Here is a 24,385-nt window from a genome sequence, read left to right as displayed (position 1 = left end):
GTCTGGCCTCTCGGCGTGACAGTTTCCGTCGAGGTGTGGGTGTCCCTATAGGAGGTCCTGAGACCTCCCCACTGGTTTCGCTTGAAGCGTCTCTGAGCCATCCCTCCGACTCACTTTCCCTTGGAGTTCTTGCTCGCCCTCTACTGGTTCCCTCTTCCGCTGCTACTGCTCTCTCACCCTCAGTGAGCCTTTGCGCCTCCGGCGCTTTAGATGTCAGTTCCCTGACAAGCAGCTGGTGCAGTTCGGCCAGGATCAATGAAAGTATTTACCGACAACCCACACAGCTGTACGTACTGCATGTTCTGTATATAGGTGTGATTATGCTTGCCACATCTGTTAGTACCTATGATATAAAGCTGAACACACTGCCAATTTCAGCATTATCTCTCTTGTGATTAAAGACCCCTAAATTAGGTCTGTTAATTTCAGTGGACATACTCTGAGTAAAGCTACCAGCCCTTCTCAATAGATGAAAAAGGGTTCTAGCCCAGAGACATTTGACATTGTGCTTCCTAGCACACAGGATTTCAGAAGAAGAAGAGGAGGAAGAGGAGGAGGGCGAGGGGGAAGAGGAAGAAGAGTGTGGATTTGATATCCCGCTTTATCACTACCCGAAAGAGTCTCAAATCGGCTAACATTCTCCTTTCCCTTCATACCTCACAATAAACACTCTGTGAGGTGAGGTGAGTGAGGCTGAGAGACTTCAGAGAGAAATGTGACTAGCCTAAGGTCACCCAGCAGCTGCATGTGGAGGAGCAGGGACGCGAACCCGGTTCACCAGATTACGAGTCTACTGCTCTTAACCACTACACCACACTTGCTTTCTACATAAAGCGGGTTCCCACCTCCCCCCCCCCCACTTCATTCACTCCAACGATTGCTACTTCCCAGTCCTCATTTTCTGGCAGTAGTTCCTGATAAAACCAGTGGTGGTGTTTTGTCCCTCTGTTTACCTTTGGGAAGGATGAGGAGGATGCCCTTTGCATATAATATTTGTTAGCACACCCAGAATCACAGAACTGAAGACCACTTTGTCCTACCCCCTCCAGACTCATGCAGGTGGCCCACAGCTGGATCACCCCAAGAGCCGTGGTGTTTTGTGCCCATTGGGGCAGGTGGGGTGGAAGACAAGGGGCTCAGCTACATTAGTCAAAAAACATTTTGAATGTGATATAAACATGCAGCACCAGATGGCGCTGGAGAGAAAAAAAAATCTGTGCGATTTTTACAAACTGTTTTTCCCTTTTGTTATAATGATTTAATTTCTGACTTATTTATAGCGTCGTCCCCCGTCCCCCCGCCCGCATCTGTAGATCCACCCAAGGAGCCCCACAGTAGCTTAAGCAAGAGTCAATGACAGGTGGAGTCAACTAAGGGCTTGTCCCACTTTTTCCAAGCACAGGTCCATGCTTTAAAGCTCTGTGACAGAGCACCCTGTATTTATTTATTTTGCTCCGGGGCTTTCCCTGTAAAAACCTGCTCTTTAAATCTGAAGCAGAGCCAATAGCAATTTCTGTTTTCTGCAGTTGCCATTTGCTCCGATTCAGCGCTTGGACACAGAGCTTTAAAGTGTGGACCGTGCTCAGAAAGCACAGAGGAAAGGTGAGCCCTAATTCAGCTTTTTGTCCCTGTCCTTCTCCCTGCTGAGTCCTACAAGGGCAACATTGAGACTGAAAAGGAGGAAGCTGACAGGCAATGCCACGCCATCTCCCACCCCAGCGCAGGTGGAAGTGTTGCTCCTGTAGAAAATGGGAGATGTTCAGTTCAGTTTGCATTTTAATGTGAACCTACCTAACATGTAGAGGGATGTGGGTGGCGCTGTGGGTTAAACCACAAAGCCTAGGGCTTGCCAATCAGAAGATCGGCAGTTCGAATCCCCGTGACGGGGTGAGCTCCCATTGCTCGGTCCCTGCTCCTGCCCACCTAGCAGTTCGAAAGCACGTCAAAGTACAAGTAGATAAATAGGTACCGCTCCGGTGAGAAGGTAAACGGCATTTTTGTGTGCTGCTCTGGTTCGCCAGAAGTGGCTTAGTCATGCTGGCCACATGACCCGGAAGCTGTATGCCGGCTCCCTCGGCCAATAAAGCGAGATGAGCGCCGCAACCCCAGAGTCATCCGTGACTGGACCTAATGGTCAGGGGTCCCTTTACCTTTACCTTTACCTAACATGTACTTCCTGAAACAATACCCTACCGAAATACTGCTACCTTCCAAAAATCCACACTCTTCCAAATTTTGTTATGCAGTGCCCCAAACAACAGCAACAAAATAGTAAGCAACATTGCATCTACTAGGTTAAGAATTTAATTCATTCTGGCAATCCGTTTTTAACCGGAAACTGTTCTTAACCTGAGATACCACTTTAGCTAATGGGGCCTCCCACTGCCGCCACCGTGCAATTTCTGTTCTCATCCTGAAGCAAAGTTCTTAACCTGAGGTACTATTTCTAGGTTAGCGGAGTCTGTAACCTGAAGCGTCTGTAACCTGAAGCATCTGTAACCCGAGATACCACTGTACTGAGGTTCAGTTCACCATCACTAGGCCCCCAAGCCTTTGGTGTGATAAGCCTGTCCTATGGAATTCTCTGCCTATAGGGGTTTAGTGGAAGCCACAACTCCCTTCATCAGATCTCTTTCCTTAGATAGGCCTCTACAACATGAATTTTAATAAAACCCCCTGTAATGCAGGAATTTCAGCTAAAGTATCCATGACAGATGGCCACCCAACTCCTTCTTAAAAACCTCCAAGGAAAGAGAGTCCACCATCTCCTGAAGGGGGCCATTCCACTGTTGGACTTCTTTCTTTTTAACCCGATCAGTATTATTATTTTTATTTTATTTATTTTATTTTATTTTATTTTATTATTTTATTTTACAGTATTTTATTATTATAAATGACTTTAATTACCTTTATATGGATATCTTTGTTGGTTTCGGTTTTATATACCACATTCTCCCTTTTTGTTTTGTTTCTCAATGAGAGTGTGACTTGCAAATGTGTAAATAAGTAAGTGCACATTTTTGCGTAAACAACTTACAGAAAACACACAGCATTAGGAAAAACGGATTGCAAAAATGTGTTCATTAGGCCAAAAATATCGAGGGAAATGAGCCTATTAGGAGAAATGTGCAATAAAATGCTGATGAATTTTCGTGATGCAGAATTGTGGCAAACTGAACTTAAGATCGTGAAAATGATGATAAGTATAATAATTAGTAGTAGAAACAGCGGCATTCCTGGCCTGTTTACTGGTTCTGTGCTCTGATTCTACAATCCAAATAAAGGCATCCTTCCCCTTAAACAGATGTCCTCACTTCCTGGATAAGGAACCACTGATGTAAATCTGATCCTTGGAATGTGCATCTGATTGTGGATGTGATCTGTTGGCCCAGTGGCACAAAGACAAATGCACATCCTGGTCCATCACATTCTGGCACAGATAAGGATGCTTGCGCTGATGGAACATTTTTCTGCGTTATTTTTACTTATTTATGCATTTTATGTACAGTCGTCGTCCCCCATATACACGTGTGTGTGTGTGTTTGTGTGTGTGTTTCAAAATCTGGAGAAGTGAGAATTTTGAAGGATAGCTGTGTTTCTGCTTGGGCATTGCTTCAAACAGTGCTTTTTTCTGGGGGGACGCAGGGGTACGCATACCCCTAAACATTTTATGAATCTAAGTTTGACCTCATTGAGGGGCAGTATATCAATATGAGTAGGATAATGAGAGTACCCCTAAACATTGTAATATAAAAAAGCACTGGTTTCAATTAATGTGAATTCGGCAGATTTGCACAGTGAGGCATTCTCCTTACACTTTGCCCAAATTATACGTGCTAAACCTTTTTTTAATAGTGAAATTTAAACTGTTGCAACCTGCCCTGACACCTTCTAGTGAAGGGTAGCTAATGAATTTAATAATAATATGAATAGCTATAATGACACAAATGCTGCTCTGTGCTGTTGATGTTTTAAACGGTGATTTCTCCAGTTTAGACACAACTACAATGAATGTCCGATGCACTGGCGCCTTTCCCCTCCCTCCACCACTCAAATCTGAAGAAATACCCCTAGAAAAGAAACTCAGCAGTGCTACTTCTACATACAAATTATTGAACTGTTGTTGTCGAATATCCAGAATTAGCTGGAGGGGGCACTATCTTCCTTGGTTTGCCTTAGCTATCTCCCAGACCTTTCCTAAACATTGGAGAATCATAAAGTCAGAATCTGAATAGAACATATAGTGATGAATCCAACTGCCCACCAAAGGAGGAATTTTCTCTCCCAGCCCCTGCTGCCTGCTCCCTGCCCTAACTCAGCCTGTGAAAGGAAGAAAAATAAGTAGTGGGCACCTTAATAATAATAATAATAATAATAATAATAATAATACCCCGCCCATCTGGCTGAGTCTCCCCAGCCACTCTGGGCGGCTCCCAATCAAGTGTTAAAAACAGTACAGCATTAAATATTAAAAACTTCCCTGAACAGGGCTGCCTTCAGAAGTCTTTTAAAGCTAGGATAACTGCTTATTTCCTTCACATCTGAAGGGAGGGTGTTTCACAGGGTGGGCGCCACTACCGAGAAGGCCCTCTGTCTGGTTCCTTGTATCCTCACTTCTCGCAATGAGGGAACCGCTAGAAGGCCCTCGGCGCTGGACCTCAGTGCCCGGGCTGAACGATGGGGGTGGAGACACTCCTTCAGGTATACAGGACCGAGGCCGTTTAGGGCTTTAAAGGTCAGCACCAACACTTTGAATTGTGCTCGGAAACGTACTGAGAGCCAATGCAGGTATTTCAGAACCAGTGTTATGTGGTCCCGGCGGCCACTCCCAGTCACCAGTCTAGCTGCCACATTCTGGATTAATTGCAGTTAATTGCAGGATTAATTGGGTCACCTTCAAAGGTAGCCCCACATAGAGCACGTTGCAGTAGTCCATTACTAAAATAGCTCTAAATAGTTGTTGTTGTTTTTTTTAAAAAAATGAGTTAAGCTGTCCGTGGAAGGAGAAGTCAACCCCTCCATCATTCCCTGGTGCATTAGGAGTTCAAAAGTTAGTAGTGGTGCAATATTCCTTGTGCCAACCAGTGCTGAGGACTTTTGTTATTAAATGGGAAGTGGCTCCTGATTTCTAATATATTTTTCTTGGCCTTTTATTTCTCAGTTGGATGAGTGGGTGGGGCGAAGACATGACAGCCATGAGAGCATTGCCGAATTCTAGTATATTGATAAGGCTATATTTAGGCTTCAGGGAAGTGGTTGTGGAGAACCAGCAGGGAACAGGGCAGCAGCAAAACTAAGCTGCTCATATCTAATGCAGGAACACATCGCTGAGGTTTTTCAAGTGTTTGACTGGAAGATTCAACAACTCTGTGTTTGTGTCTGCTGCGGAGGAATTATATAGTCCTTGCAGCTAACAGAACAGGAAAGACTAAAGGCTAAATTAAGATAGATTCACGGAGCAACACTGACTTTGCCCTGACTGATGCAAGAGAGCAGCAGCTTTGGGACCATAGGATTCTGCAGAACAGACTAGGAGGACTGTGACCTATGGAAGAGGTTTTCAGCCTTTTGGGATCCACAGCTCCCTTGACCAACTGCATTCTTTCTGCACCACTCCTGTGGGGCTCAGGAACCCAGTTATGTCACACCTTGCCTGCAGAGCTGGCAGCCCCTCACCCTTTTTCGAACACCCTCCCTTGTGGAATGTTCCCTCAGCCTCCTCTCTTCTCCTCTTTCCTTCCGAGTGCTCTGGGCAGCCACAACTTCCGCCCCTGGTCTCAGAGCTGCTCCCCTGCCCCAAAGCACCCCTGGTCATAATTCAAGGCACCCGAGGGTGCCATAGAACTCTGGTTGAAAACCACTGGCCTATGGTATGAGTGCCCCAGATGAAACCAATTCCCTCTTCTGATCAGCAACTCCATGAGTACAGGGAGCAAGTAGCCAGGACTCACTTTCCAGAGCTCTTGATTCAAGACATTGAACACCTGACACACTCTTAGGAAAACAATCTGAATAACAGTGAACAAGGTCCAAGCAGTTTTGAACAATGATATTTATCATGGGGGAGGGTGGCTGGGATCATCACACAAGCCGGCTGCCCCCCTATACAAGTCATACCTCAGGTTAAATGTGCTTCAGGTTGAGCGTTTTCAAGTTATGTTTCGTGGTGACCCAGATGTAACGGAGCGCGTTACTTCTGGGTTTCGCCACTCGTGCATGCGCAGACGCTCAAAATGACGTCACGCGCATGGCGGAAGCGGCGAATCACGACCTGCGTACATGCAGACGTGCAGTCGCAGGTTGCGTTCTACTCAGGATGTGAACGGGGCTCTGGAACGGATCCTGTTCGCATCCAGAGGTACCACTGTAGTGGATTTCCCCCCCCCCAAATAGCTCCATTATTATTCTCTAGATCTTCATGGGGAGGGCTCCCGATTCGTGCAGAGATCTCTGCACTGAGTGAAAAGTTTGTTTGACCTTTGGATGAGTCACTACGAGCAACGTTCGGTGGAAGCAGCTCTCTGGTCTATAACTCCCACAGCACTAAATCTTTAATCACCACACATCACAGAGCGGACCCAGCTAGGCAAAAAATGAATAATGCATCCCTGACTTTCTCAGATGCAAACACAGCAGACAAGTGGTGATCTTTAAAAATTTAAATTTCTAGTGATTGGAAATGAGAGCTCAAGTTGTGAAATAAAGTTGCTAAGTTCCAGAGTGGTGTTTTCCCCACTCTGGGTTCTCCCTCTGCCCCCCTCCCCACACATGAATCACACAAACTCTCTTATGTGGCTTTTAAAAAAAGCGATGGATGATTATCTGTCATTCCAGATGTGATGCTACTGGAAAATTGTCTCATTGGTCATTTTCCCTCAAGATTTGACCCTTGTTAACAAGGAGAGGGATATCAAATGAAATGATGTATTTTCATTTGGAAAGGTGGAAGGGAGAAAAACAAGGCTGATCCAGGTGTTCGGAACAGTTCAAAAGAATCAGCAGAAGAGAACAGTGTTACAGAAGACAAAACTGTCACGATTTCTCAGATGAAAGCAAGCCAAACTCAGCATTCATTTAAAGCAAGAATTGGGGTGTGGGGATAGAAATAACCGTAGACTACAAGATTACATTCAGAAGATAAATAATTCTTTACGCCACAGTGGAAAAACATCTGATAGAAATCAGTAAAGAAGGATAATCTTTCTATGGAATTTTAATGACATTCTATTGAGTTCTAGCTCCCAGAGAGAGAATTTTTGATGCTGTTATAGGATTGAGGGGTAGCTTAGATGGCATCTTTGGGGCTGCCTCCAAGCCTGTGATTTAAAAGAAAAAATCTGTTAGATGTGATTCTGTATGAAAGGAGTCTGTCAAGGCAGTCAAACCAGTCTTTTTGTCAAGTTAATGGTTCCAGCCATGTGTGTTAAGTGTTTCTTTGTAGGACTAAAGAGTATGGGTGACTAAGGGTCTAGGAAGGGGGGTTAAAAGGGAGCAGGTTTCTACCCCTCTCCTGAAGGGAGGTGATGCTACCAGTGAGTGTAAGAGTAGACCTGAGTCCAGTCTTGGCACGACTTGCTCTTTGTGCTGAATGCAAAACTAACCCTTTTCACCTTATGCTCATCCTCTGTGTGTGTGTATGAATTATAATAATATATTACAAGGGTGTCAAAGTCTCTTCATTTCAAGGAAAGCAAAACTGATATATGTGTACTGACCCTCCCCACTCACCAAAATTTCCCACCACTCAGAGACTGGGATGTGCATAACGATATGGTATTGTAGATGGCATAAGTATCTAGATAAAAACAACAACAACATTATTGCCCTCCATTCCTTTTTATCACTGCCAGACTGTAGGAGTTATAGAGGAGGAGTGAGATGACAGTTGTCGTTAGTTAGGTTCAGGATAAATATTTGTGAAAGGAAATCTTTCATCCCTATCCTTGATGGAAGGGAATGAAGAAGGTGAAACTAAATTCAGCAGGACTTCAGTTCTACAGGTTTCATCTCGCCAAAAGCCATTTTTATGATAATATTGAAGAAAAGCTCACAGGGGAAACTGAATGCTGTTTAGCTTCTGCAGCCTCTCGCTCCGTTTTTCACCCATGACCACAGAGATGCCTCAGTGAAAAACTGATCCAAAACTTAAGGAATCCTCTGCACATCCTTACATCATGCTATGTAATACTGTAAGGACTAGAAGGAATCAATCCTAATTGCGGTATGGGAATACAAAGCAACAAGTGCCCTACCACGTTTGCAGGCCTGTGGCACAGAACAGAAGCAGACCGATTTGTCCATCTCTGCTTATTTTGTACATTCTATCTTGTTGGCTTGTGGGACTCACAATCGAGACTGGAGCCCCTAAGGTGGATGGGTGGTGTCTTGTAAGCCTCATTCTAGCAATTCCTGCAGCCAAGCTGGTGCCAAATGCATTGCTCTGCTTTCCTTTGGACCACATCAACACCTGTTGCTTGGACAGCCCAGGACCTTCATACTCCAGCCTTGCACTCTGGAGAGGTTACTTTGGTGCTGCTAAGGCAGCAAAAGCAACGTGGGAGGCAGCAGTTAGTGGTCTTTGCAGCCACAGTGAGTGCTGTGATTCTCCAGTTGTTTGACCTCACCCCTGAGGCACACTCCATTGTCTTTGAAGACAGATGGATGCCAACTTCTTGATGCATGCTGCTTTCTTGGCAATGCAGCAGAAGGGCTACTCAAGGGAACCTGTAGTCAAGATCTGACCAATCTCTTTAACATAACAAGCTGCAGCCCAGTTCCACACAACCTGTGAGCTATCAAGCCAAACACAAGGCAGCAGCAAATGCAGCAGCCCATCAGAGGCTTGACAAACCTACAATTTTTATGCTGGAAAAAAACCAAATGGCTTTTCAATCACTTGGAAGAGCCTCAATACATGACTAGTGGGCTGAGCATCATAATTTCAGCACGTGTGTTATAGCTCAATCATCCTGCCTGAAATCTTACTGCCATCTATAATTTAAATCATGGATCCCAACTGAATTGAATTAAATACAGATTCAAAACCCACTAAAAAAACTAAAGCGATTTGGAGGTTAAGCTTAGAGATCTATAAGTATAAATCCATATAAGCAGACTATGAATCAGATGGTAAGCCTTTTTAATATATGTTGGTTTTCAGAACACTTAAGGTTCTGAATTAATGGAATCTTTGTTTTGAAAAGCCACTTTTGCTACTTATTTAATTTTTCATTCTAATCCGCAGAGCTCTTTGCATTGTTTTTTGTATTCACTCTCACATAAACCTCACTCTCACATAAACCCAAACTCGGCCCTCCAGATGTTGTGGGACTACTATTTCCATCATCCCTGACCACTGGTCCTGTTAGCTAGGGATGATGGGAGTTGTAGTCTCAAAACAACTGGAGGGCCAGTTTGGGGATGCCTGGTTTAGGGGAAAGACTGCAAAAAAATAGTAATTGAGAACCTAGATCTAGCTTCAAGCCTAGCATTCTCTGGGTTGCATTCAGCAAAGTCACCCACTTCATGCAAGGACTTCTATTTCCACAATGGAAAGGCCCCTCCCTCTGCCTTCTATAGGTGTTTCCACCACCCTCCAGAGCATATTTGGAGGGCTATGGGGGCATGCAGGGAGAGAAGAGGGAGGGGATGTTCAATTGTGCATGCGAAAATCATTGCACAAATAGGTTGACTTTGTTGATTACAACCCAATCCATTCACCCAATCTTAGGTTTCATTTACTCAATTTACCCCTCTTTCTCTGTTTCATAGGGCAATGAAATTTTATGCACAACTCCCTTTTTTATTTATTTACATGCTCCTCATCCAATTAAAAAACACACATTTCATTTAATTTAAGAAGTCTTAAAACATTTGGCTATGTTTTTCACAAGATTCCCCCTCCCCATCACCTTTTGCTCAGAGACTGCATTTCCCCAAATTATTTGTCATCAATGTGTTTGTATCCTTGATTGTCCACAAAACCATTAACAATTGTAGGAATGCCAAACTTTCCCATAGGACAGACTGCCTCCCACCCTGCCCCATATGGAATATGGAAAAAAAATGATTTCCTTCACTGGCAATAAAGTTTCACATGCATTTTGCTACAGACAAAAATATATATTTTGAGATGCAACAGACGCTGTCAGATGCAATGAGTTTCTGCAGACACAACAACACCTCTTTATTTCTTGTTAAGGCCCCATATTATTATTAAACAGAATGGGAATATGCCTGCAAGTTATCCTTGTGTTTGAAAATCCACTGTGGGAAGGATGAATAAACATAACCAGGTCTGAAAGGGATGGGGAGAGAAATTTCTAAATTGGACCTAAATCAGCCCATATGTATTCCCTTGCTGAATCAGAGAAAAGGTCCTTCTAGTACAGCTGTTTTTCTTTGGTGGTGGTGCTGAACCTAATATCTCTGAGCACTCCCCTCGATTGTCTCCAATTTCTGATATTCAGGTGGGTTTAACCTTAAAAAAATAATAATGATCCAAGCCGCATGATATCTTGTAGCACTGTTCTAAATGCTGATTCAAGCATTGCAGGGGCCATATTTTTCAAGTCCAATTGCTTACTCACAACATTTGTGACCTGATGGCTAAATAAAGAGACACAGCAGTGGCTGGGTTGAACTAGGATCACTCTATTTAAGAATAAAACCCATTTTTAAAGCCTGCAGAGGGAAAACACTATTGATCCTGGAATAAACCTGAGCCAGAACAAACTGCAGCCTAGGGTGACCAAAACCCCTGGCCAGTACTGAGGCAGAGCTGAATGGGCCTTTCCAAATGTACATTTTCAGAAGAGTTAGCAATGTGCAAGGCAGGTTCAGGGCTCTGAGCTGGCTGCTAAAGAACAGGAGATCACGGCAACTGAGGTGATTTGCGTTCTCTCTTTCATGGGAGGTTTTTAAGCAGAGACTGGATGACCATCTGCCATGGATGCTTTAGTTGAGATTCCTTCATTGCAGGGGGTTGTCCTATATGACCCTCGAGGTCGCTTCCAGCTCTACAATTTCATGTTTCTATGACTTCTGCTGAGGAGCCTTCTGTTTCCCACAGTCCACAGGTGGAGGGCACCCACCACACATGGAATGGAGAAGGAGTGCCTTTCTTCAGGTCAGATGCTTGGCTATTTAAGAATCTCAGGCTCTCCAAAAGGGGCTGAAGCTTAGAAGCAGGGGGTTGGAATATATGACCATTTGGGTCTCTCCCAAATCTATACATTTCAATTTTACGAAGTAGACAGCATCTTAAAAAGCAGAGACATCGCCTTGCCAACAAAGGTCCGTATAGTTAAAGCTATGGTTTTCCCAGTAGTGATGTATGGAAGTGAGAGCTGGACCATAAAGAAGGCTGAGCGCCAAAGAATTGATGCTTTTGAATTATGGTGCTGGAAGAGACTCTTGAGAGTCCCATGGACTGCAAGAAGATCAAAGCTCTCCATTCTGAAGGAAAACAGCTCTGAGTGCTCACTGGAAGGACAGATCCTGCAGCTGAGGCTCCAATACATGGTCACCTCATGAGAAGAGAAGACTCCCTGGAAAAGATCCTGATGTTGGGAAAGATTGAGGGCACAACGTGAAGGGGACGACAGAGGATGAGATGGCTGGACAGTGTTCTGGAAGCTACCAGCATGAGTTTGACCAGACTGTGGGAGGCACTGGAAGACAGGAGTGCCTGGTATGCTCTGGTCCATGGGGTCACAAAGAGTCGGACACGACTAAAGGACTAAACAACAACAGCAGTCTGGAGACACGTTTGAAACACCTCTCAGTGTGCTCTCAACCTGCAGCTAGTTGTTCACTTAGAACTATCCATGGTCCTGAACCTGACCTGCCTTGCTGATTTCTCCATAGGCTCCAGCACTAGGCCAGCACTCAGTAGTAGGAATGATCCCTCTGAGCTGATTCAACACAGATCAGGAGATCTGATGTATACATGAATATTTATGCATTTCCTTCGTTGGGAGGGGCAGTTCCCTATGTACGTGGCTTGTGAGCATGGAACTATGTGTTGGTGGTTAGGAGGAAAACCTGTCAGCGGGAAAACTCTGTATATCCATTCGAGCTCTTGCACTTTTAAAGAATCACTGGAATGGGATCGTTTAACAAACTTTATATACTACTTAATTGTAGTAAAACCTCTAAGTGACTTACAACAGATATTTAAATGATCAACGAGAACAGTGGAAAACCACTGAAAACATTTAAAGATAGCTAAACTGTTCGAAGAATTGATGCTTTGGAATAATGGTGCTGGAGGAGACTCTTGAGAGTCCCATGGACTGCAAGAAGATCAAACCTATCCATTCTTAAGGAAATCAGCCCTGGGTGCTCACTGGAAGGACAGATCCTGAAGCTGAGGCTCCAATACTTTGGCCACCTCATGAGAAGAGAAGACTTCCTGGAAAAGACCCTGATGTTGGGAAAGATGGAGGGCACAAGGAGAAGGGGACGACAGAGGACGAGATGGTTGGACAGTGTTCTCGAAGCTACCAGCATGAGTTTGACCAAACTGCGGGAGGCAGTGGAAGACAGGAGTGCCTGGCGTGCTCTGGTCCATGGGGTCACGAAGAGTCAGACAACGACTAACCAACAACAAAATGTTCGGTAAGCAATATTAAAAGACACTAACACCTATGTGTCTGGATAGGGTGATCTAATCAAAAATGTTTTAAGCCGGCACCGCAAAGAGTACAGGGAAAGCACTGCCTGGCATCAATAGACAAGGAGTTCCAAAGTGTAGGTTCTGTCACACTAAAATATCAATGATAATTATGTGCTACCTGTAACAGTGCCAATTCCAGAGATTAAAGAAGTTGACTGAGCACATATGGGGGATAGGCAATTCCAAGTGTAAACTACTCCCAAGCCATTAAGAGGTGGGATGGAACTCTAGGTATTCAAAGTTAAGCATTTCAATCCACCCAGTCCTAGAATCCATCTAAAACAAAATAAAGTGGGAAATCTACATTGTGAATGCAGCATTATTAAAATATAGCACTGTAGCAATCAAAAAGTTCACCTAAACATCATTTTTTTCTGAATGGCTACTCACTGAATACCTTGAGGCCTCCTGCCTGCATTCTCAAAAGGTGTAGCTCAGACACAGGCTGGCCACCTCAAAGAGAATGAAGCCTTGGGGCCATCACACAATAAGAACGCCCTTCATTCCACACCTACACTTTTGCAAGACGGAAATCCCACAGAGATCCCAAAGAAGAGTAGATACGCAAGACAACAGCAATGACAAATCCTCATGTTGCATTCATATAGTAGAGGTAGTAAAGAATATATTGTTTAGAGCAGGCATCCCCAAACTGCGGCCCCCCAGATGTTTTGGCCTACAACTCCCTGTTGGTTTCTGCTTTCTTCTCTGTGCAGCGGAGTGCTTGTCACGAGACAGGTTGTTTACATTCCACAGAGTCTGTACTGTTGGAGGTTTTCTCACGGGAATGGGAGACTGGATGTGACGCACACTGGTTTCCTGTTTTTCACTGTTCTTTGCAGTTTCAGTTTGTGATTCTCTCCGTGCTTCAGAGGAGAGATGACGCTTTCTCTGCTCCGGCAGAGGGAAAATGTTTTTCTGTAACTTACCAGCTTTGAACTGTAAATAAAGTAGTATAGAGCATGTTGGCTCATACTTCTCATCATTCCGCTGTGCACTGGACACTGCTTATCCCCAACACTCCCATGATCCCTAGCTAACAGTCCCAGTGGTCAGGGATGATGGGAATTGTAGTCCAAAACATCTGGAGGGCTAAAGGTTGGGAATGCCTGCCTTAGAGGCATTTTCAAGATGCAACACATTCAGTAGTACAGTAAATCAGTCTTGATTTATTTATTTTTTAAAAAAGGTGGAATTTGTATTAGGGAGGTGGGCTCACATAACCATCTTTGCAATGGGGACTCAGGTGTCAGATTAAAGAAACAGTTACACACACACACACAGGTAAGTTGAGGTTATGAGACCCTGGCCTTTGCCAATCTCATGATGGAATGTCATTTATGGCGGTGACGTTATTTACCTCTTTGAGACAGCCCATGAAGTTGTTACTGACTGGTGACCCAGGCAAGTCTGCTGTGCTAGGACTGCCTCCAACATAGAAAAAGTCATCGGAGCCCAACATGGTGTAGTCTTCTTGTGTGTAGCCCGTCGTGGTCAGAATTCCATCCACTGATATTGTAACCTAGGTAACAAAGCACAGGGAAAGGACACGCTATACTCAGACCTACATACTGCTGTCCTTGGGATATGCCTGGTTTTTTATTGTTGTTTTTTTATATTTTTATTTGTTTTTATTATTGTTATTATTATTTTTTTGAGACCTAAGGCGGAGCCCATTTTCATGTCTGTTTGAGGTTTAGTCTTGGATTCTATCCCTAGGTGCTCTAACTAGTTAAAAGAGTTGTCTTATTATTGAGCTAGTGTCAGCAAGTCCCTATTCGCAACTCAAAAAGGTTGATTAGCAGACACAAAAATGGTGTTAGTAGAATGCTTCCCTAGGTTAGTTTAGCTGGTGTTACATATTAGTAAGTTCAGTAAAGTCTGTCATCGACTAATAAAAAGAACGTGCACCTTGAAAAAACAGAAAACAAAAGAAAAAGAGGCACAAGCAATATCGCCAGCAGCACCACCACTGTTTGCACCATATATACAGCAGCGCCTTGTGCATGCAAGAGCCTAGAGTCCATGCCAAAGCAAGAGGGAGGGAAGAAGAGGGGTGAGGGGAACCCAACAAAGAACGACCAAGTGGCAGCAGCACACTCTGATGTGCGCATGCAGGAAAGCGAGTATCAGAGAAGGAGAAGAAAGGAAGAGAAAGGAATGGAGAGAACCAAACGGCTTTGTTGATGAAGTAACAGTATGTAGATGTGTCACTTCCGTCATTCTCGTCCGTGCCCGCATGCCATGCATTATGAATGGTTAGAGCGCCAGCTAGGCTGGCGGCACGCTAGGCCAGCTTAATCCCTTGTTAGTTAACCACAGCTTTTGATGCAAAATGTTAAGGATGCCCCTCTACGTGTGAGTTCAAAAAAAGAGAGAGAGGAGAGAGAAAGAATTGGACAGGAACAGATAAAGTAAAAGAAAATAGGAGGTCAACAACAGATGAAGAGGAGGTTAAAAAAGTAAGCAGAAGAGTACCAACCGCAGTTCCTCTTTTGTTAATGATGTCTACAGTTAAAAGAAAGAAAGGAAACACACGGCAAACCCAAAATAAGAAACAATTAGAATGATATCTACCGAACAATGTAGTTTGTTTACCATAGCGTGTCCAATGCCTGAGTGCTTTGTGGAGAAGGGGGGAGAAAGGAAATTAAAAACTTGTGAACAGAATAACGATCGTTTACTTAAAAAATATGATGGTCACTACCAATGTTAGTACATTATTTTGGTTCAGGTAACGGTTAGTAGAATGAAACATTCCATGAATGACATGTTAGTTATTAAGCATGTTAGTAACACAGAAAAAAGGGCAAAATAATTTTACAAGGAAAAATAAAAAAGCAGACTAACAGATACGCCTCCACAGAGGTAACAGCAGTTGTCTTTTCCTGCAAATATATTTATATATAGAGATCGATATCGATATATATACTGTAGAACTTATTTCAGCTCTCCACTGGACAGAAACAGACATACTGTAATGACCACATTCCTTTTGTCCTCTTCCAACTGAGTGTTTCTGACAGACATTCAAAATGACTCTCGGGGGGGTGGAACGCCTAAAGCTCATCAGCTGACCACTGCTTCTCCTGACCCCCAAATCCCCCCCAAGCGAATCAGCAGGAATCCCCTAGTACTCATTTTTTTTTTGACTCAGCACACAAGGACTTCTTTTCAACTCCAAAACTTCTTTCGGTCATATTGATGGACTTTAGGATCACAGTTTACTGCAATGAAACAAAGCAAATATCCTGACACATAACAATGAGTAGAATGGATTTCTGCAGCTAGCTCTCTGGTCATGCACCTGCCGGAACATGTCTAACTGGTACTTCTAACTCCCACCCCATGTTGGTTGCTTTTTATATGTTGGTTTCTTTTAACAGTTTTGGATGAGCAAAGGCAAATCTAGAAAGTGGGCCATTTGCTGACTAATTTGATGTCCATTTCCGTCAAAATTAGCAGTGGTGTGTGCCCTTCCTATGCCAGATTTTGTGGCACAAACAAAACCATTCTGGCGATATATTGTTATTCATTGGCCCTGGTTCATTTAGCACCTTAAACCAGTGGCGTAGCCTTGCCCCGGGTGCTGACAACCCATGCTACGCCTCTGCCTTAAACCACAGTTTAAAATAACCAGTGGTGTTGCATGCTGCTCAAAAGTATCAGATTTGGTCTGCCACTCCTGCTGAGGAGGAAATGCTTCCCATTTATTTTTCTTCAAATAAGGCACAAATAGTAAGCCAGGAACCTTGGATTCCATCTGTGGCTTGTTTAGAGAGAAACAAACCATGAATGCTATTTTTTATGCAATGTAGGACCAGCCCAATACATTTTGGCACCTGAGGCAAACCACAAAACAGCACGCCCCTCCACGCTAGGGAGTGAGTGAAGATGGATAACATGAGCAAGGAGGGCAATAAAGATCTACATTGGGATCTACTGTCCCTGTGGAGCTTGCCTCCCAAGGCTGTTGCCTCACCTTGCCACATGAATGGGCCGGCCCTGATGTAATGTGAATGCTGTCTCTGCTTTGTTTCCCCTCCAGAGTAGCAACAGCAGGAGCAGGAGAGGATTGAAGTGCATGGAATACCAAGCAGCAGACCATTTGCATTACACCACAGCTCATTTTTAAACCACGGTTTAATGGGATGTGTGAACCAGGTCATTTTTATGATTATAGTTGTGCAATATGTGAATGACTTTATCATTCTTAAGCTCATAGCACCTAAATCAAACCAGGGGAGAGGAAGCCTGAACGAGTCGTGGTTCCTCCTACCATATTTCCGGTTTAATGTCTGAAAATGGTTTTGCATAAGTCATATACTGTTTCTAGAGCTGTACAGCATGTACATCTCAAGCCAACATCTTTTTACATCATTGTACTTCCTTTCCCACTCCTTCGCCATCATGTTAAAAGTCACCCTAGTTAAGATCCCTTGTATATTGCCCTGTGACATCACTGCTGCCTCCTTCATGATAATTTTAATCCTGCTTAGGGCACTTATGAAAACCTCTGGCCACATGATCCTTCTGACAGCCTATTTAGCATATCACACAAGCATTGTCCAATCACTATGTGAGCAAAGGCCTTTACATAGGTCTACGAACATTATGGAAGTGGTAGTGACCATACTGCATGAGGTGCATATAAAGAGAAGTCTAATTAAGTATTTAAAAGGCAGTGATTTGCCAACAAGCACCCAAGAAGCTTCATGACAAAAAATGGAGAAATCTGTAACCAAACCCTGTAGCATAGTTACTGTAGTATACTAACATCCAAAAGGATTATCAAATGGATACCAGACATGTTTATATTCCAATCTCAGCCCTATAGATTCACTGGATGCCCTTTTAGCAACTCACTATATTTAATCTGAAAATTTCCTTCAATAAAATAAGAGCAAAACACCCAGCCAGCTGCTTTGAAAGTGAATAAAGTAACGACGGGGTTGCCAAGAATTTCTGAGTCGTAACTCAAGCTGAAGTTGTCTGGAAAGCAAGTCAGATATATTGTTTTAGAACAAACGCTTTAAGATGCCATCCTGTCGTTAAATTTCCATTGATTTCAGTTGATTTTTTTTATTCATGTATGTATTTAAAAGCATTTATAAACTGCTTAAAGTTTTATAAATCTTTTAAGTGGTGTACAATAACTTATTACGTACCAATAACCTTTGTGTACAGCTGCAAACTTAGGGCATAAAGTGTTGATATACATTTTAAAATGCTGTTTATATGTAATTCTCTTCTGTGTGTGACATATGCAGCATTTCTTGTGCATAAATCCATCAATATTGCACCACCACCACACTCAGTAGGATATCACTACCTCCACATTCCCATCAAACGGTCACACTTTGTAGCTGCAAATTTAGTTCCACCACCCAAATGAGTGTGAAATCCATGTGGCTGGAGAAATCCCATGTAAAGGCCAATGCTTCTGCACCATTGAACAACAGGTGCATCACAATAAATGAGAATATAATAAATAGCATGGCAGAAGAAGCTCCCAAAGATGAGTGAGGATTATCTGGATAATGTAAGAAGTCTGTAGAACTCATGAGCAGTTTGCAAGCTAGGCTCCTGGGAAGAGAACTATAGCTAGATATGTGCCATAGGCCTCCCGCCAAATGTAATGTCTGGTGTGCTATAAAACATGTATATCCTGGAGAACATATCCTGGAAACGACCCTATTTTCATCAGACCCTAAAACAGCTGTGCAAGTGAGGTGATTAGTGTTAGATATTTGGATCTATTAGGTATTATGAATTGTCTATTATTTGTCTTATTATGCATTCTAATTTATTTCCCACATGAACATTTCAGCTATGGTTATATTGTATTAATTCATGGACCACAACAATTTTATCATAAGGAGTTATGTTTTGGCATCAGAAAGATATGTTGCCTGGTTAATTACAAACATGAAACAGTTCCCTTAAAAAGAGAGAGAGACTGAATTGGTCTCCCATTATAGCAATAATATTTCACACTTTAATCATCTCCTTTAAATGCATATGTGTATTTAATACACATATATTTACACACATGCACAATTCTACAATTGTTGAAACAACCCTGGCCCGCAATGACTTTCTAGGTGTGCCTGTGCTCATGTGTGGTTTAATTGACCCATCTCTTGGTAACATGTTGAAATCTACATTTCAGAGGTCAGCTAAACACTCAATGGCATGTTGTACTAACTGCAAGATCACCAAACACTTAGCTGTGGCAAAAGCAAAGTCAGTTATTGCTGTATCCATTCTACTGTTACCTGACGCAGATTTCTGGTTACTTTGACATCATGCCAGGCATTGTCATTAAATTTCCCATTCACAGGTTCCACTAGCGCTTCAAAGGCCCCTGAGCCCAAATTAATAACCAAGGAGACCGCTCCGTTTTTCAGGGCAAGGTTGACATAATCAGCCGATTTTCCAGTGTGAAGCATCAGTCCATTCCTCTGAAGGGTTTTAAAGGACAGAGTTATTTCGTCACTGCTGCTCTGGATAGGATTCTGGGACAAGTCGTAGCAGAAATACTCTGACCCTTTGAATGTCGCGATGTATTCTTCTTTTCCTAAATAAAGAGAAAGATAGGGAGAGGGAGACAGAGACAGAGAGGAGAGGGGGGAAATAACTCTGAATCAGTGGATCTAAAATAAATACAATTCACACACACAAAAAAACATATTTTGTTTTCCTAACATCAGCAAGAGGAAATTATTTTTTACAAAAGAAACGTAATTTCCCTTTGCAAGAAATACAAAAGTTGTATTTTTACTCATGGCTTTATTTTGGCAGAAAATTGTTGCATGGTGGACTCCAGCCCCAATGCATCAATGAGGACTAGTGTGTTATTCCTCTCCATTGCCAAAGTTTCTGAGAGCTGCTAGCCTGCATCAAACCATGATAGTGGCCCACAGTATTCCCTCAAACGCAGCACATTTTTACTTTGGAAAAAATTGCCAATTTGAATTTCCATATTTCATATTTTGATGTGGGTTATTTTTGAATTGAACATATTGGGTGTGACATTTTATTATGTCATATTTCAGGTCATTTCGACATGTTGGCATCTCTTGGTCATATTTTATTTTGGTTGGGTCTAACGGGGGGACGACGGAATGATAAACTGGAAGACTGCCATCAAATATTGTCAAATTTTAACAGTCATTGCATGTCAACTAACAGATATTATTACCCAGTCCAAAACACAATTGCATAGTAACTGTCGCTAAAAAATATAACTGTGTACATGAACCACTCCCAGGTAAAACAACAGCAACGTTTGGACAAATCAGTGCTTTCCTTTTATTGATGGCAGGGTCTTTGTATCAGTGTAAATTGGACCCCACGGAAGACAGCTTTAAGCCTGAGCCTCGGTATTTTCAGAAGCTCCTTCACGGCAGCACAAACGTTTACCATCTGCTAGAGGATTAGGGCAGCTGTAGCATGTAACATTGAGAGGGATTTCAGCTGACATCCATACCAGATTAAGGGCTCCCTGGACCAGTGTTAAATGTAGTGGAGGGATGCAGCAGATGTGGTGATGTGCAGCCATTGAAAAACAAGGCGTCCTATAAAAGGAGCTCACTCTCTTTTACAATATGCAAAACGGGGTTGTATATCCTCAAAACGCGGAGTCGCTAAGAAGTATATTAATAATGATTGTTGTTAACGTCTTTGTCAAAGTACCTGGTGGTTTACAATGACAGGCAAAAAACACAGCCTCGTCCGCCAAGTAGTTTACAATCTGAATTAGTTTATAATCTACACAAAAGAGATCTGAAGATGGGTAAAAGATGCGGGACCTGACATCTTTCTGCAGGGCCTGCAAGACAGAGCTGTTCCACCAGGCCTTTGGTCAGGTCACAGCCTGACCCCCTCCTCTGGCAATCTGCACAGAATTTTGCTTGATGGTTGCCATTAATTTGATCTTAATTTGATCTTAATTAATTTTATAATGAATGTTTTTAGAATGTTGGACTATTTTGATTGTTGTTAGCCGCCCTGAGCCCAGCTTCGGCTGGGGAGGGCGGGATATAAATAAATTTTATTATTATTATTATTATTATTATTATTATTATTATTATTATTATTATTATTAAAAGTAGAAAGAAGGGATTGGGAAAAGTCCAAACTGGAAGGGATGTGACACTAAAGGAAACTATGGTCCTTTCTTTCAATGCGTTCCCTAACAACAACAACAACAACAACAACAACAACAACAACAATAATAAATTATTTCCATTAAAGCTGATGATAGCCTGGGTGGCTGGGTTAAAAACTGATTGCAAAATGCGTATCCCCATAACTAAAAGCAGCTGTGGGTGGGCAAGAAATAATTTCAACAGTGGGAGTGTCTTGGAAGGATGGTTAACCTCTCCACACTCAGTGCAAGGGGAACGCCCATTCCTGCATGTGGATGCTTTTAATATTGGAATGGGATGTTGAGAGGTCTGGCCATGATTCCCCAGTCTTTTCAAGATCGGCTCTCAATTTGAACATTGGGAGCGGGTCCCAGAGGGCCTGATAGGAATGATGAGGCAAAGGAAGGAAACAAGAGAAGACAGGGTGGGGTAGAAGAGGCAAAGGTGATATGGGATGAATGTGAGATGCTTTGTTTTGGTTGCAGACGAGGACTATAGTTGGGTGACATCCAGACTATTGCAACAGTCCCGTTGAACGCACACAAAATCACACTTCTCAATTGATAGCCCGAAACATGTGCAAACTGCCATAGCGTGAAGACTCTGCCAACTGTCTGCCCAAGAAACATAGGAGCATGAGAGTCTGCCTTATACTTAGGCAAACCACTGGTTCATCTAGCTCAATATTGTCCACACCAGGAATGGGGAAGCTCAGGCCTAAAAGTCCAAGCCCTTGGGACTCTCCCCAGGACACAGCCCTTCCCATGCCACACCTCTTACTGACCATATTTCCCCACCCCTTTGTGTAATGTTTGGCCATTTTTGCCAGCCTGGGATGTATATTTGAACTGTGATAACGTCTCTTACTTGCCTGGATGAGTGCATAGAAATGTCTGGATATGTGCATGGCTGCAATGTAGCCTACTGCACAAAGGCAAAAGTGACTTCTCTTGCTCCACTCACTTTTTGCCCACCACTGGTATATGGCCCTTGGAAGGTTTCCTATGAGAGAATGTGGCTCTTGGGCTGAAAATTGTTCCCCATCCCTGGTCTACATGGATTGGGAGTGAATCTCCAGACAGTGTTCCATTATGTAAAAAAAACACCTCCAGAATGACCAGCCCAAAGCTTAAAGTTTAACCATGCAAACCAGATCCAATAGTGCCAAAGACTGCAATTTTTCAGTACAGTGGTACCTCTGGTTAAGAAATTAATTCGTTCTGGAGGTCCGTTCTTAACCTGAAACTGTTCTTAACCTGAGGTACCACTTTAGCTAATGGGGCCTCCCACTGCTGCTGGCACACAATTTCTGTTCTCATCCTGAGGTAAAGTTCTTAACCCAAGGTACTATTTCTGGGTTAGCGGAGTCTGTAACCTGAAGTGTCTGTAACCTGAAGCGTCTGTAACCTGAGGAACCACTGTACTTCACTCTCCGTACTTCAAAAATATTGGAGACAATATGAGCTGCACATAAGCAATTGTCAAGAACTTTCATTCTTTGTCAAGCTCTTGAACATCAGAAATGTTTCTAACAACAATAGATTGGTTTCTTATTTCCAACTTTTGCTGCCTCTACAATGTTTCTCTCTCTCTCTAGCCTCGACTTTCAGATTTTTGTTTGTTACTTAACAGCCCTTTCGCAAGAGGCAGTTATGCACGACAAATACTGCCAGTGTTTATGTGTCCCGACCACAATCTGTAATAGCTTGATGTGAAAGACCACAAATCACAGTCTTGGATGCAGATACTGAACCCTGGCAGAAAAGTGGAGAACAATTCCTAGAATACAATCCATAATAAAATTTGCAACATGATGAACTGAGAAAAACAAGAAACTTGGCATCAAATTGTGTGGAAATGGTTGATCCCAACAAATGATTAAGTGAGAAAACTCATGATATTTTTTAAAGGTATCAAACATCCTAAACCAGTGTATACAGATTCTATAGGAGACAAGATGAATCTGGGGCACATGTGTAGAAACTTCTATGGTGGGTAGAACTACAATTTCACCCTCTCACATATTGTATGAATGCAAAGAGCACATCTTGTAATATAAAAATTATTTCCATTGTGTAATGTATTTTGGAGGCAGTATGCCTCTGAATCTCAGTTGTATGGGAATCTGATTGGCCATTACAAAAAGTAAAGGTAAACCCCTAGAAGGTTAAGTCCAGTCAAAGGTCACTATGGGATTGCAGCGCTCATCTCGCTTACAGGCCGAGGGAGCCGGCGATTGCATGGACAGGCGGAGTCCCCAGATCCTGCGCGGTCCCCCCGTCATGTGGAATAATGACTCAAGACAACGTGCTATGGGATTAAATTGGCCACAACTTTATTAAATTTCAAATGTGGGTAGACCTTGGCTCAGGCATTGGGCGTTCTCCCTCCCCAGTCCCCAGCCGGGGACCTAGGGAGCATCAGGGTTATCCTGTGTGTGTGGGGGGGGGATGGGCCGGCTCTGGAGAACATATGTTCAAGCAGAGATAGCCACCCCCGTAACGCCGCCGCCGCAGGGGAGAGCAATGACGACCTTCTGGCGTACGGCCAAAGCCTCCCTTCAGAAAACCCCTTTAACTGGGAACCCTGGTATCGCCGCCGCAAAGAGGAAGATGGACAAAAGGATTCCGCCCAAGGCCTGATACCGCCAAAGTTGTGACGTTTTGCTACGGGAAAGGCGAAACCTGCCAATGCAGGGAAATTCCTTTCTGGCCCTTTAACAGCGACCTTAACGTAGCAGCGCCCGCATACCTGTGAAGAAAAGTTAACCTGCAAAATCTGTGAGGAAAATTAACCTGCAACATAAGACATTGACTGAGGGTGGGTAGGGTGGGAGAAGCTCTGGAGCCAAGTGAGAATTCCCAGGTAAGATCCTCCCTCCTTTGTGTGGGCAGGTAATCCCTCCCCTACCTGGCCTGGTCTCCTTGGCAACTCTTCCCCCAGGTGGGATTGGACAACTGACTGAGGTAGGCGGAGACCTCCAGGTATCCCACCTGAGGGAAGGCAAAGCCTAGCCTATGCTGTTGGAGCCGCTCCAGATCTAGGGGCTGCACGTGTCCACGCAAAGGGCGCCCCCCGTTATAAGCGGGGAGCGGTCATTGTCCACAGACAGCTTTCTTGGTCATGTGGCCAACATGACTAAACTGCTTCTGGCACAACGGAACACCATGATGGAAAACAGAGTGCACAGAAATGCCGTTGATCTTCCCACCGCAGCGGTACCTATTTATCTATTTGCACTGGTGTGCTTTTGAACTGCTAGGTTGGCAGAATCTGGGACAGAGCAACAGGAGCTCACCCCGTCACAGGGATTTGAACCTCTGACCTTCTGATCGGCAAGCCCAAGAGGTTCAGTGGATTAGACTACAGTGCCACCCGCATCTTGCTGCAAAAAGAGTATGCTGGATTAGATGGGCCCTTGGGCTAATCAAGCAGGGATCTTCTTATGTTCTGGATGTTCACCAGCTGGCTTTTGCTTTCCCATCCACAATTTCCACCCTGCCTCTAGCTGTCTGCTTCGGAATCCAGGAAGTGACATCCGCTCAAGTTGCAG

The 24,385-nt window shown here is 43.5% G+C and overlaps 1 protein-coding gene across 29 annotated transcripts in view; it reads right to left on the bottom strand.

The window, feature by feature from the left end:
* Positions 1-24,385, bottom strand: part of NRXN1 (neurexin 1) — a 981,700-nt gene that overhangs the window by 611,994 nt on the left and 345,321 nt on the right. For 13 of the 29 annotated variants that reach the window (XM_081903670.1, XM_081903681.1, XM_081903676.1 and 10 more), the window contains 3 exons: positions 18,958-19,259; positions 15,257-15,301; positions 14,040-14,201 (listed from right to left, as the gene is read on the bottom strand). In XM_081903670.1, coding sequence (XP_081759796.1) covers positions 14,040-14,201; positions 15,257-15,301; positions 18,958-19,259 — 509 coding nt within the window. The remainder of the gene's footprint in view (positions 1-14,039; positions 14,202-15,256; positions 15,302-18,957; positions 19,260-24,385) is intronic. The other 16 variants (XM_081903701.1, XM_081903703.1, XM_081903682.1 and 13 more) reach the window with 2 other exon arrangements.

This window comes from Podarcis melisellensis, assembly GCF_964234715.1.
Source record: "Podarcis melisellensis genome assembly, chromosome: 3".
Classification (NCBI taxonomy): Eukaryota; Metazoa; Chordata; class Lepidosauria; order Squamata; family Lacertidae; genus Podarcis; species Podarcis melisellensis.
The sequence above is the reverse complement of the archived record's forward strand: the minus strand, read 5'-3'. Positions and strand labels throughout refer to the sequence as shown.